This window comes from Onychostoma macrolepis, chromosome 20 (genome assembly GCF_012432095.1).
Source record: "Onychostoma macrolepis isolate SWU-2019 chromosome 20, ASM1243209v1, whole genome shotgun sequence".
In the NCBI taxonomy this organism is placed as follows: Eukaryota; Metazoa; Chordata; class Actinopteri; order Cypriniformes; family Cyprinidae; genus Onychostoma; species Onychostoma macrolepis.
This window is the reverse complement of record NC_081174.1, coordinates 28,628,025-28,643,532: the sequence shown is the minus strand read 5'-3', so window position 1 is coordinate 28,643,532 and position 15,508 is coordinate 28,628,025. Positions and strand designations below refer to the sequence as shown.

The window sequence follows — 15,508 nt, the reverse complement described above, 5'->3', positions numbered from 1 at the left end:
GAACTACAGTAGGAAAACGTTAGCTGTGTGGATCATAATGCTGGATTTACAATATTAATTTCTTTATTTTTCAATCTTTATTTTGATGAATCAGTGAACCTTTTACTCTGTGCTGTATTCAGTTGATGTGTGAACAGTACTCCACTAAACATTTATAGTGTGCATCCCATTCAGCAATCGCAATAAGTTTTCTGCTTTGTTACCTTTGATATGAAACGTCTTAAGAGATTTAAGTACTGTTTAACATTGGTAGCTCTCAGCTGCTTTCATTTTTAAAAAGCAGCTCCCGAATGAAATAAGGTTCAAATTCTGTACATTTTACTACAAAATTCACAAAAACACTCACAATTTTCATCTGGCTGAGATAAAAACGGGCAAAAAATCCCACTAACTTGTATTGAAATTGTATCTAGAGACCAGAATGTTACAGCAGACTCTTTTCACTTTAGTGAGCAACTAAAACACCCTGGCAACCACCTTTTTGCATGCATAAGCAAACATCACTTCCAGACATCAAAATCTAGCTTCTATATACTTTTGCATTGCATTTATTTTGCATTTTATCAAAATGCATGTAAAATCTAAAACGATTTCACTCCTATTTCCAATTCGGCTTCACATGTAGTCTCTTTCTATGTGCTGCATGTCTGTTTTTGACTTTGGTTTTTTTACCTTTCCCTCCCGTCTGGTCCTTCCCAGAAAGACATTACATCAGCCTCAGTAAACAGGCTGTGATGGGCCGCTCACACAGTGACCCCTGCTGGCCACAGATGCTCTGAGGATGTGTCTGAACAGTCAACTCTCATGCATCTCCTCTGATGCTATTTTCAGAAGGCGCTGTCAGTAACATTTCTAAAAATATTCAAAGTAAACAGGAACGTAGTGTACAGTTGTTCACATGTTCTTTATAAAACAAATGGTTCTGGCTCTGATTACTGATTGGATGAGCCGTTTTTAATAGACAACACATGCATGCATTTCTGACGTCATATCAATTGAGGTCATTAATTATTTTTACCATTAAAACTACTGAACTTTATATTATAAAAGTGATTTAAATGTAGGCCTGCTTATTTTTTAAAGTAGGCATGTAGTATAATCTTCTTCCAGGTTAACCTTTGGAAAATAAGGCCGTCTGTGCACCAGTGCCTTTTTTAAAGGTTTAATTGAGCGTCTCCTTCTTTTGTGCTTGTGTGTGATGTCACACAGGAAGGAGGACAGTGTAGCGACTCGCTCTGCCTCTCCGCCAATCACTGAGCTGTTGTCATGGAGCTAACAGCAGTAATTAGACTGTTGGTCTAATGGTTGTTTAACGACTCTTTAATTACAGCTGATGTTCCCCAGGAGCGCCAGCGCAGAGTGTACGCCCATCCCACCCGTCCTGTCTCTGTACAGTTACGGGCGCTGAAATTTATTATTTTACTGCATGATTAAAGGGCTCATATCGAGGGATTTTTTTTTTATGCTCATTTGAAATGTGTTTGATGTATACTATGTAGAAGTGTTAGTATTAGTACTTTAGTATCATTGAGATTCTATTGTACTTTTTATACTTTGAATTAGTTTTTATTTTTATCATTTCTGTTTTACTTTTAGTTAAATTTTTCAGAATTTTGTTGTTTTTGTCATTTTTATTATTTATTTTTATGTCTGATTAGTTTAGTATCATTGAGATACTATTGTACTTATTGATAGTTTGAATTAGTTTTTATTTTTATCATTTCTGTTTTACTTTTAAAGTTTTCAGAATTTTGTGTTTTTGTCATTTTTATTTATTTTTGTACTAGGTTTAGTTTTTATTCATTTTTATTTCAGTTTAGTTTATTTTTGTACATTAAGTTGAAAATGAGAAATCAAAATGAGTAATGTTTCTTTGGCAACTAGCTTAATTTAAATGTTTTAAATGTTTATTGCAGTTAACATTGATTTGTTTGTTTATTGATTTTAGTTTTCGTTAACTATAATAAGCCTTTTATGTAGGGAGAACTCTTTCTCCTGTCTATGAGACAATTTATTTAAACTATTCTGCAAAAACAGGTAGAAATAGGTAAAAATATGTTGACAAAAATAATAAAGAGCCCTAGGTTTTTTCACTGTAAAATAAAATATTTAAGAAAAATAACAATAGCATTAATATTTTTATTTTACAGTGCAAAATTACAATAAAATGTGTTATTAAGTGTCATTAATTTCTTTTCTTTAACATTGCATTAAGCCATATTGTGATTTTATTTTGTCTAATCATTCAGCCCTATAACTTGGTCTGCCTTGACGAACAACAGATTGAGCTATGCTAGAATGCAAAGTTTAGCCACTCATAGTAGATGTCATTTAAATAGCATGTCTTAAAGGTACAGTAGCAAAAACACTCGGTTTAATCTAACGTGTGATAGAGAGAGAGAAAATGGTCATGAACAGCTCAGTAAGGACTGTTTATAGTGCATGAAATCTTAACTGAATTTATAAGTGGATTTTTCTTTTTTTTTCTTTTGTTTAATTGTATGCTTTGAAATTGTAAAATATGGCCCCTTTAAAATGAAAAAAGCATGCCAAATAACAATCTGACCCTGGTTTCTCTTTTCAGCCAAACCCCTCAAATAAACTGGCCATTATTCACATCCTCGGTCTGCTGTCCAATCTCTTCACCACGCTGGACATCACCAAACAGGAGGAGGAGTCAGGAGAGAATGCCCCGCCCATCAAATCAGCCCCGCCCCAGACGGGCCCCAACCCTGTAAGCACCTTCCAGCTGTCCGCGGTCACTGCGAAGCAGCTGTCTTCAATATGAGGTGGACTTGAGTGTGTTTGTGTGTTCTAGGTGGTGGTGGTGCTCCAACAGGTCTTTGCACTGATACAGACGGTCCTCAGTAAATGGTTGAATGACTCGCAGGTTGTGGAGGTAAGACGTCTTATTCTGCCTCATCTCCAGATCGTGACATAGCCATTTGCTCCGGTTTCATTATGTCTTTTCAATATGGATGCAGGACAGATTTAATTCTGCTCTCTCTCTCAGGCGGTGTGTGCCATCTTTGAGAAGTCTGTGAAAACTCTCCTGCATGATTTTGCCCCCATGGTGTCTCAGCTGAGTGAGATGCTGGGGCAGATGTACAGTACCATACCGCAGGCGTCTGCGCTGGATTTAACACGCCAGGTACATGACACTTACAAGAACACATAAATGCTTATACAGGTGGTGATGTCTAAGTGGGTCCCTAAAAAGGTTTGATCAAGTTTGAGGCTTAATAACAAAAGTCTTAATTATCATTTCAAGTCAAGTCACATTTATTTATACAACACCAATTGTTTCAAAGCAGCTTCAAGTTAATAAAACAGGAAAATAACAGTGTTAATGTTGTAAATGCGTCAGTTATGAAATATTTACATTTAGTCATTTAGCAGACACTTTTATCCAAAGCGACTTACAAATGAGGGCAATAGAAGCAATCAAAACCAACAAAAGAGCAATAATATGTAAGTGCTATGACAAGTCTCGGTTAATCTAACGCAGTACAAGTAGCAAGGTTTTTTTTCTTAAAAGAAATAAAAAGAAAACAAGTAGATAAAAAAATAAAGACCCTCTAACACTAGGGTTCTCTGTTCTTTTTCTATTCTAAGTAAATATAAAGAAATCAAGTAGATGGAATATAGAAAAAGAATAGAGAATGCTAGTGTTAGATGATTATTATTATTATTATTTTTTCATTTAAATGAAAAGCAGTAGAGTAGAAATAGAATAGCGATTGCAAGTGTTAGAGGGTCAATTTTGTAATAAAAAGAAAACAAGTAGCTGAAATTGTGATACAACCTAATGTGGTGATTAAACTTCAAAAGGCTGTAATTGAAATGCATAAATGCAAGCTCTACATTTTCAAAGTCAAAACATAATTCTCGCAGAATTCAATCAATGAATAGCACACATTTGTGCCAGTAGGTTTCTTATGATCAACTGTTGATGAATTATGACAATGTGTACTTTATGGTAGGGAATGCATGATATTATCGGACTGATATCGGAATCGGCCGATAATGGCTTTAAATGTAAAAATATGAAATATTATGCCTACATGTCTTGCTGATAAAAGGAATGGGATAACTCACATGTGCTCAGGGTGTGCTAGTGATTAGATCATGTCAGCAGTGTGGCTCGTTTTTGAAGCAAAGTTTTGTCTGATGATTAGATTCACTGTTTTGGATCGCTGCATTTAATCTGTGAAAGCATGAACCAAATGATGCCTTCGGTGTGTGATAGAATAAACAGTAATAGCATGTGCAGCAGCTGCAGCCTCCCCCAGGTCTTAATGCCCGTTCTCTAAGGAGTTTTAATCTGTAGGGGGCACTGTTGGCCTACTTCTAATTCAGTTAAAAGTAAAATAGCCTACACAAATAACATTTAGACTGTTTCTGATTAAATAAAGCAGTAATTGATGTCATAAAATAATGGGTATGTTTTGATTTAATGGACAGAAGCTATAGCTTACACGGGGGGAAAAAATCACAAACATGACACTTGTAAATTAAATAATTTTATATATATACTGATTTATTAATTAATGTGTAATATATTTTATTTTATTTTTTAAACAAATCATAAGCTCTAAAAGATTTTCAGAATTTTTCCAACTCTTTTGCTTTAGACTATCTACAAATGTTAAATCTTAAAATAAAATGTTAGGGTTAACACTGCATCTTTCTGGGGGGAAAAATACAGCAATTGATATATAGTTTATTTATAGTTATTTTCAAAGCTTCAATGTACTGTCAAAAAACTTTCATTATTGTTTATTTAATTCTAACAAATAAGTTATTGTTAAAAACTAACCAAAATGTAAAAATATTTTGCTTATAATTTCTGCACACGAGAGACTTGGTAAAAAGAAATATATCGGTATCGGCCAAAATGAGCTGAAAATATCGGCATATCGGATATCGGCAAAAATCCAATATTGTGCATCCCTATTTTATCTACTTTGTAGATTTTTGTAAAATTTGCACATTTTTATCTCCCTCATCTTTTTGATTTGCGCAATAATCTTTTTATTGCCCTTCTTTAAACACATTATCAAATCAGCTACCTCTAACTCGTATGTATGGATATAAAAGTATGTAAATAAATTTCATTACATATTTATATATATTTTATACAACATATCTTGAGCATTTTAAACTTGCAATAGCCATGTTTTTTTGTTGAATGTGTGCCTCAGCCTGTTTAATTAGGAATCTGAGTTACATGATTTATTTTGAGATTGTATGGGGTTATTGTGTAAGGCTTAAATCTGATTTTGAGAACTCAGAAGCCTTAAATGTGTTGTGCTGCTTCTTATGAGTTTCGTTTGATTGATTTTGTTCTCTTGCAGATGGTCCACATATTTGCCAGTGAAACGAATCATTTCCCCCCAATCAAAGCGCTGTTTGAATTGGTCACTTCTGTTACTCTGACCATCTTCCAGCAAGGTAGGCATGCGGGGAACAACCAGCTGCAGAGGGCAAAGGAAATCATGTGGTTTTGATATCTTTTCTGTCACTGTTTCCAGATGTTTGCATGTATCTGTTTTTTAAACCCGCACACACAGAAACAGAGTTCGGAAATGGGCATGATCTTATGAAATGGTTCTTGTTTTCTGAAATGGTGTGGTGACTTTTGATCCTGTTGTTCTGCTTGATATTTTCACCCCATGAATTTCACACACGTTTAGATGAAGGGCGTTTTCACACTAAAGATTCTGATCTGGAGCCGAATGCATTTAGCCCTGTTTATACCTGGTATTAACAGTCATTTCAGGTGATCTGATTGATTGACAGGTGAGTAGGCAGTGCTTCACTCTTGTCTGGGGCTCATCAGGATGCATTAGCATTTATGCTACAAATGCATCTGAATGTGAATTCAATTATTTGACCTTAACACAGTTCATACCCTGTTTACATCTGTATTGAGTGCTCACCACTGGTGATTGGACCACCTGAGATGGATCTTAAAACCAAATGTAAATGGGTTTTTGAAGTCCAATTTTTTGATAGCTGTTTTCCAAATATATCTTTAACTGAAGTGATCTGGTCTCTACAAAAGTATGAATACTAATACAAAAAGTTATTTTTCTTCTACGAATCATAACAAAACAATTCCCATTGAAATGACTGGATTTTACTTGGAAAATGTTGCTGAACAATGATAAATAGGACCACACACTAAATAAATGTACTATAGAGTTTCAGTAATTGCTTTAAGCAGTGTGTTATAATGTGCACCAAAGCAAATTTGACACAATATTGGTTAAACTAATAGTCGTGATTAAGCTCAAAAATTTCTTTTTACGTTTCTCAAAGTTTGAGAAATTTTTATAATTTCATATACAAATCAAAAGAACTTTAGATCATACTCAGGATATATTATATAGGATTTTTTTATATTTGGTATATAATTAAACACTCTCTACATTCAGAAAACTGGTTAAAACTTAGGAAGGTTGTTCCAAAGCTAAAACAGTGAAATTCCTAATACTGATTCCAAATTATGTTCATGTTTTTCTATAAAACAACAAAAAAGACTTTTATTATCAACATAATATAGTCGAGATTCATGGTTGGATTTATCACAGTTTGTCACTGAGAAGGTCTGCTTGTATTAATATGATTACGAATGCAGTGCTACTTACCAATAATGCTGTCTATACACATTCATAAATTGGGGATTTTGCTTTCGTGCACCTGTTAAACTGTCTTAGGGCTTCTTTCTTTTCATTGCACCACTTCCACCCACTTTTCTTGTTGACTTGAATGAAAAACATGCCTTCTTTTGCTTGGTTACTGTCAGCTTGCTGATTCAAGTGAGCTTTATTGCCATTCTGCTATGACATACAAAGGAATGAAATGTGATGCAATTACTGATGTAAATCTAATGAAAGAACTTGCACTGAAAAAATGTGATGTAGGACTTTGAAACAATTTTTACTCAGAAATTGTTGGTAAATTCCACAAATAATTACAAAGAAACAGGTCACACATTGACTTGTTTAACCACAAGAAGTGTGAAAACAGCCTAAAATTGTCCAGCATGACTCCCTACAAAATGCACACAGTCACATAGTTGGTCTTTGCATGTGTCCGCTAGTGTGCTTGCATCCCTCACTTCTTGTTTGTCATTAATCACATTCTTTTGATTTAACCACATCGTTTCCAAATCAGCAGAAATGTGAGCGATAACACTCTTATCCAGATCAGGTGTCATGGCTGAGAGGACCTGCCGTGGCCTGTATGTTTGTGTGTCGTCTGTTTTCTGTGAGGGGGTGGGATTTATGGGTGGGCGGGGTCTGGTTTGTGGGGGCGGGGTCTTGTTTGGAGTGTGGGAACAGCTAAGGGAGGGAAGTTTGGGACTGACTGCTACCTTGCTCTTCCGGGGTGGCGGTGGGAACCAAGTGCTCACCAGCCGCGGTGGGCCAGTCGGGTGTCTGAATTGAATTTACAGACAACGAAAACAAATAAAACACACTAAAAAGAAAGCAAGCAACACAAGTGTCATCACAGTAACAGGTGCCTCCTGGGTTCCCACTCCAAACCCACTCTTTCTTTAGTTTTTTAGGTTTCTTTTCTTTCTCTCGTTACTTCTATTTCATTTCCTTCTTTGTTTCTCCCCTTCAGAATGGACTCATTGATCTGTCTTTCTTTGTTTTTCCTCTTTTCGTTTTCGCAACTGCCTTCAAGTCGTTCATGTTCCCTCCTCTTTCTCTGCCCTACTTCTCTCACGCGTGCGATTATTTCCGTCCAGTTGACTTTTCCGTTCCACATGACTGTTCGATCTGTTCTTTTGCTGTTTGTATATATTCTTATTATTCTTATTATTTCTTAAGTTTCATCTTTATTATATTTTAGGGCCCAGGGATCATCCTGATATTGTTGATTCATTTATGCAACTCCAAGCTCAGGTGTGTTTTTGGTTTCTTATTTCATTCACTTTGGGTTTCTCTCTTCTCTTTTGCTGTCCCTCTCTTTCTCACTTCTCTTCCCTTCTGTCCTGTGTCACAGGGTCTTTACAGACCCTTGTTTTGCTTGGGCAGTGGAATTGACCTGAGGGGTTTTGCTATTGGATGGTTGACAGTTCTTTTGTCCAATAGTCACACGGACAACAGTCAACACCTCTAATCCGTGTACATCTCATTCAGTCCAAAGATCCTGCTCCTCCTGATACTGTTTTATTTCACATCGAAACTTGGCTGTGATCGTGTTGCGTTTCACAGCATTTCGTTTACAGTGCAGTTGGCCTAAATTCTGTAATTAAATAATTATGTATATATAGCAGGATTTTGCACAGTTGAAACCAAACTTTATCTTTTGACACATTGCTTCTTGCCATTGCATCTAGAAAAGAAGCGAGTTAAAAAAATTTGAGAATACACTGAACATCTAAGATTTAAAGTGAAATGAAATCAAATAAAATCAATTAAGCGTATAGATAAGAAATGTTCGAAAACCTATACTAATTTATAAATAATTAAGTTAAATTACCATTTAAGAGTAAATGGTAATGATCTACCTCTGTCTTTATATAGATACACACATATTTTGTTGTAAGTGTCATCCACAAAAATGGGCAATTCTAATAGTTACACACATTTCTAAAAATTCTAAAACATTATTTCCTTTATTACTGCAGTCTTCAGTGTCACATGATCCTTCAGAAATCATTCTAATATGCTGATTTGCTGCGCAAGAAATATTTCTTATTATCAGTGTTGAAAACAGCTGCTTCAGATTTTTGTGGAAACCGTGATACATTTTTTTCCAAATACAAAGTTCGAAAGAACCGCATTTATTTAAAATTTAAATTTAAATCTTGTGTAACATTATAAATGTCTTTACTGTCACTTTTGATCAATTTAAGGCATCCTTGCTGAATAAAAGTTAGGATCAAGATGCCACAAACCCCTAGTGCCCCTTCCAGTGTCATTCCAGCCCTAAAAACCGATGAAAGCCTGAATGAATTCATCTCAATGAATTGATTAATTGATTCAAATGAATTGGCTCTCTCGTTTATGTCTTCTCATGAAGTTCTCATGAGGTTCTCCCTATCTATCGGTTTCTCTCTCTGTCTCTTTCTCAAATATCCTCTCATCCTCAATGAGTTTCTTAATGCATCAGTTGTCTTTATCGTACATGTTACTTAGATTTTTGTTGCATTCAGTCCAACTGAGCAGAGAAAGTAGTGATCGAACAGATGAAAACCAAGTGAGAACGCTAAAGAGAGAAAAATCATCATACCTTTAGTTTCTATTGAGTTAAATTTCAGTATTTTAGTTTCTTTGTTGTTGATTTCTTACTTACCTGATCTGTTTGCATTGAATATGTACGTTTGGTTGATTTTCTAGAGCTAGACAGGTGTAGGGAGTGAGTGATGGAGGGTGGGCGGGGCACAGGAGTGATTGACAGGGTTCCAGGGGCGGGGTTTGAGTCATGTGCTCTGTTCATTGGCTCTGTCTGATTCGTAGGCCCTCAAACGGAAGCCCGATTTATTCTTATCAGAGAGTCTTGACGTGAAAGCTGTGTTTCACTGTGGTAAGTCTGTTTAAAATGTAGAAACAGAGTATGAATGTGTCTGAATGTCTGAGCCTCTGTAATATTTAAAACAGAGTCATTTCTCTAATGCTGCTGTGTTTCGGCTGTAGGAGTGCTGTCATTGAAATTCCCAGAAGCCCCGACAGTCAAATCTACCTGCCTTTTCTTTGTAAGTCAGAGATCATCGTAATAACCTGAAGTATCATTCACACCGAGGAATACAGGAATACGCTACTGGTCAAAAGTTTGGAATAATTACAGTGTTTTTGAAAGAAGTCTTTTATGCTCACCAAGGCTCCATTTATTTGATTAAAAATACAGTGCAATCAGTAATATTGCCAGATATTATTGCAATTTAAATGAACATCTTTCTGTTTGAATATATTTTAAAAATGTAATTCATTCCTGTGATGCAAAGCTGAATTTTCAGCATCATTACTCCAGTCCTCAGTGTCACATGATCCTTCAGAAATCATTCTAATATGCTGATTTGCTGCTCAGTTAATTATTATTGGTGCTCAATAATTAATGGTTGTTATCAATGTTGATAAAACAGTTTTCGCTGCTTCATATTTTTGTGGAAACCATGATGCCTCTTTTTCAGGATACTTTGATTAAAGAATGTTCAAAAGAACAACATTTATTTGAAATGGAACTCTTTTGTGACATTTTAAATGCCTTCATTTTTAATCATTTAATGCTTCCTTAAATAAGATTTTTTTTAAACTCTATTGTGTACCAAGGTTTCCACAAAACCATTAAGCAGTGCAACTGTTTTCAACATTGATAATAATCAGAAATGTTTCATGAGCATCAAATCAGCATATTAGAATGATTTCTGAAGGATCATGTGACACTGAAGACTGGAGTAATGATGCTGAAAATTCAGCTTTGAACAAAGCAGTAAATTACATTTTAAAATGTATTCAATTGGAAAGTTTTTTTTAATTGTAATAATATTTTTACTGTATTTCTGATCAAATAAATGCAGCCTTGGTGAGCAGAAGAGACTTATTTTGTTTTGGTGGAAGATTTAATGCTGTGTGTTAATTGACCTTCAGTTTGTCTCTTTACCTCCTGTGAAATACACTTATATAAATAGTAGCCACGTGCAATGTTTAATTGGTTCTTTATTCGTGTTGACTGCAGACGGAGCTAATACCACACTGCGCAGACATTCCTCCTGTTGGTCAGATCGTGCAGGAAGATGGTAAACTCCTCCTGCTGGCTGTACTGGAGGTGAGCTTGCAACTTTTCACCAGAGGTGCGCAATAAATGATGGTTGTTGAGTAATGTAAAAAAAATATATATATGTGTTCTTTCATCAGGCCATCGGCGGTCAGTCGTCCCGCAGTCTGATGGATCAGTTTGCGGAGGTGCTCTTCTGTCTGAACAAGCATTGCTTTGCTCTGCTGACGGTGTGGCTCAAAGAAGCTCTGCGCTCACCAGGCTTCCCGTCCTCACGCGTCTCTGATGAGCAGAAAGACACGTTCAGCCAACAGGTGCTCAGGTGAGATGGGTTCATTAGTGCCATTTGACCATTCTGGTGAATATTATTACAATTTAAAATAACCGGTTCCTATTTGAATATATTTTAAAATGTAATTTATTGCTGTGATCAAAGCTGTATTTCCAGCATCATTACTCCAGTCTTCAGTGTCACATGATCCTTCAGAAATCATTCTAATATGCTGATTTGCTGCTCAAGAAACATTTCTGATTATTATCAATGTTGAAAGAGTTGTACTGCTTCATATTTTTGTGGAAACTGTGATACATTTTTTTTTTTTTTCTGTGAATAGAAAGTTCAAAAGAACAGCATGTGTTTTAAAATAAAAATCTTTTATAGCATTTTAAATGTCTTTAATGTCACTTTTCAATTTAATGCACCCTGCTGCATAAAAGTATAAAAATCTTACTCGACCCCAAACTTTGTTGGCAGTACACTGATGTTTTTGCAAGTTTAGTCAGATGTTGCCTATGTATCATTCATTGGTCAGAGTATTATTAATATATAGCTTTATATATTCAGGTTTCATTTTAATTTGACTTGTTAAATATTTCTATATAACTTTAATTTTTATTGCAGTTTTCATTTTAGTAATTTTAGTACTTCAACAAACTTTTTTCCATCAGTTAGTTGCCCTCTTTTCAGCTTTATTTTAGATATCAAAAATAGTTTTAAATAAGTTTCAGTTACCAGTAACAACACTGCCCCCCGAATATAATGTCAATTTGGCCTGTATTTGACATCTCTACAGCTGAGATCTTCATGCACACGTTCTCAGAAAACCCATAATCTGAGAATGAAAAACCATTTATTTTTCTGTTTCCTGTCAGGGAGCGAGTGAACAAGCGGCGAGTGAAAGACATTGTGAAGGAGTTCACCCTGGTGTGCCGTGGCCTTCACGGAACCGAATATGCTGCGGACTACTGAGCCACCGCTCGTACGGACACAGAGTGTGAGGAAACCCAAAAAGTACAACTCCCAGAAGCCCTCATTGCGATGCGAATGACACGTGTCAGAACTGACCGTCTGAGAGTCGGGATCTTCCTCCAACTCGTCCTTCTCGCACTCTCTCTCTCTTTTTCAACCACTGTCTCATTGGATTTTGGGGTCTCCGTAGGGCGATCTGAACAGGCGACATCTCCGCTCCCCGCATCTCACGGCATGTTTGCTGGAAACCGTTCTTTGATTCTCCCATGTTCGATCTTCCGTGGCTCTTGGGCTGTTTTCCTTGTGATAATTTGCATCCGTTTGAACAAAGAAATAGTGTTAGTTAAATGTTTTTTATTTTTATTTTGGAGATACTGAAATAAAAAGCATATATATATATATATATATATACACACATATATATTAAAATATATATATAAATGCACATAATAATCTAGTAAACCGTGGGGTGACGAGTCCGTGTGCTGCTAACAGAGAGAGGGACCAATACAGACTGATTTTTCTCTGTGGCTTTATATCTATCCTCTATATCTCTGTCTGGTTAAACCCTCACGCTCGATTCTGCCAAAATGTTGTGGACGTTTTTAATGACATGATTGTTTTGATTATTTATATATATATATATATATATATATATATATATATATATATATATATATATATATATATATATATATATATATATATATATATATAGAAAGTCAGCAGCATATTTGGTGATTAGTAGAGACCGGTGTTACACAACGAATAAGAGAGAGATCGATGCTCTAAGATTCGTTATTTGTCATCATTTACCCACCATCATGACGTTCATAACCTGTAAATTTTTCTTTATTCCTTCAGTGAAACACAAAGAAGAATTTCTAAAGTTGTACAGGTTTGGATTGACATGAGACGGTGCATAAATTCATTTTTGGTTAAACTGTCCTTTTAATGTCGGTAGGTACATGCACACACATCATGGTACCAGTAAACATTTGAAGTGTTTTTGAAACGAGTCATTAAAGGAAGAGTTCACCCAGAATTGCTGAAAATTTGCTGAAATTCTACTCACCCTCAGGCCATCCAAAATGTAGATGAATTTCATTCTTCATAGGAATAGATTTGGAGAAATGTAGCATTACATCACTTACTCACCAATGGATGCTTTGCAGTGAATGGGTGCCGTCAGAATGAGAGTTCAAACAGCTGATAAAAACATCACGATAATCCACACCACTCCAGTCCATCATTAAGGCATTTTTAACTTTAAGCTGTTGTTTCCTCTATCTGTCTCATCGGAATCGGGAGAAAAATATGAGAAGATCAAACACCATTTACAAGTGAAAACATAAAAAAAAAAAAAAACGGTTCTAAGCAAATATGTGGGTGGATTTTAATGTAGTAGGATAACAGGAGATGGACTATTCCACTGGAGGAAGCATTATTAAGGATTATGGATTCATATTTTGGCCAGAAGTGGCAGTGTAAAGTTAAACCCTCTTAATGATGGATTTGTTTCTTATAAACATGCTACTTTTTTCTTCACAAGGCGTTAACTGATGGACTGGAGTGGTGTGGATTATTGTGATGTTTTTGCAGAGGATCCATTGGTGAGCAAATAATGTAATGCTACATTTCTCCAAATCTGTTCTTATGAAAAATCAAACTTATGTACATCTTGGATGGCCCGAGGGTGAGTAAATTTTCATCAAATTTAAATTTTAGGGCAAATAATCCCTTTAAACTTACCGCATGCCTCTCTCTCGTTTTCGTTTCCCGCCCAGTTGCTTGCCGACATGTAGCATGTGTGTTGCGTTACATACGGACCCAGAATGTGTCGTAATCAGTGGACGAGGGCTGTTCTATCGTGTTTGTTTACTAGCGAATCACAGAGTGAGAACAAAGGGAGAGACAGAGACAGAGGAGTCAAATGTACATTAGGTTTTTTCTTTTCTTTTTCTTTTTTTGTACCTTGTTTTAATTTATTAAATACATCTGAGATGGCAGCTCTGGGTTCTGTGGTCTGTTTGCATGAATGAAGGTGTTAATGCTCATCACAAGAAGACCAAACCACAAGCTCTTCAGGTCAGTTTTGGAGTGTGCAGTGTTCATTCAAGCCCATGTTCTTGGGCTACACAAACGTTTTTTGTCATTTTTACTGCAGTGAATATTTCTCAGGTTGCTTATTTTCTAAAGTCAGTTACTGTATGGACTCGAACCTTAATCTTGACTGCAAGAAAAAAAGCTGTTAGACATACCGACTGTTAGACTATTATTGCACGCGGAAATAAAGTTAATACGTTGTCCTTTGTGACAACATGCCCCATTGCAGGCTTTTCTGCTGTATTAAACTGTAAAACAGTTATAAGGAACAAGCAATTCATGAAACAGTACAAATGTTAACAGATCAAAACCAAACAGATACCCTGAAAAATAATATAAACTGCAGTGAACTGATGAATCCATGCCGTTTTATTTGAAGAAGGGGAGTTACTGCAGTTCTTCATATTGACCAGCAGATGTCTCTACAGCTCTTCTCAGCTCATCGAGAGTTTGTCATGAGATTGAAAGTAGTAGTCGGGTAAAATGTTTTTTTTTTTTTTTAATTCATGTACTTATTTAATCAGCTTTATTTTCTTTACATGACCTTGAAGTCATCGCAGACACTAGCTTAATATTAGGAAATAAACTGCAATGGTAAAATATCAGATTTAAATATAGGTTGGGATGCTATTATTTATAGAATATTAAATTATTATAAATGATTACTGTAAATGATGGAAACACCATTTTAGTAGACGATGTTTACAGCATTATATAGCTAAGCTATATGTAAAGTCATGGTTTCTGCATATGTATATGAAGGACAAATGGCAGCTGTCTTCTATAATCTATTCTACACCTTTCAGTAAGATTGCAGTTGTTTATCGTTACGTAAAATAATTACTTTAAACAGTGCATTAATACAATGACCCACTGACACCATTAAAGACAACATAACACCTGTATGTCCGGTTTAAACACTGCATGATGTGTAGAGAACCGGATCTGTGGGTATGGTCCAATTATAGTTAGAGGAGATTACAGTTTACGAAATAATACCCAAACTGAAACTTGACTGAATCAAACCGACCAAAAAAAATAAAAATAGTAGCCTACTAGAATACTTCTAATTTCTTCTAAATCTGAAGAAAATCATCCTGACGGTGAGTAAATCTAGTTCTATAGTCTTTGGCAAATCATGACGGGTTTTTTTTAGGTGAACTGTTAAAGCGTTTTGATTTTAATCTTTTGCTTTTGTGTTTGTTGTTATTATGGTGTTATCTAAATATTTTGTATTTTTTGTATATGTACTTTATATAAACTCTAACACTATAGTGTATTGACAATCATACCGATAAAGATTCAATGAATTAAATCATCAGCAGTGAGCGTGAAATTCAGGGACTTTGGGACCAGGGGGATCTCTCTCTCTCTCTCTCTCTCTCTCTCTCTGGTGGTCTTCTGACTCTGTCTCCGGTG

General features: G+C 35.6%; 1 protein-coding gene across 3 annotated transcripts in view; it reads left to right on the top strand.

Moving 5' to 3' along the window:
- ipo13b (importin 13b) overlaps nt 1-12,629 on the top strand; it is a 43,194-nt gene extending 30,565 nt beyond the window's left edge. Inside the window, exons 12-21 of one of the 3 annotated variants that reach the window (XM_058755633.1) lie at nt 2,585-2,734; nt 2,819-2,899; nt 3,014-3,151; nt 5,358-5,454; nt 7,867-7,919; nt 9,480-9,546; nt 9,657-9,715; nt 10,696-10,785; nt 10,875-11,056; nt 11,887-12,629. In XM_058755633.1, the coding sequence (XP_058611616.1) occupies nt 2,585-2,734; nt 2,819-2,899; nt 3,014-3,151; nt 5,358-5,454; nt 7,867-7,919; nt 9,480-9,546; nt 9,657-9,715; nt 10,696-10,785; nt 10,875-11,056; nt 11,887-11,983 (1,014 nt within the window). In that variant the 3' untranslated portion in view covers nt 11,984-12,629. Of the gene's footprint in view, nt 1-2,584; nt 2,735-2,818; nt 2,900-3,013; nt 3,152-5,357; nt 5,455-7,866; nt 7,920-9,479; nt 9,547-9,656; nt 9,942-10,695; nt 10,786-10,874; nt 11,057-11,886 lie in introns of those variants that run through there. The other 2 variants (XR_009267556.1, XM_058755634.1) reach the window with 2 other exon arrangements.
- Nucleotides 12,630-15,508: the final 2,879 nt, after the last annotated feature.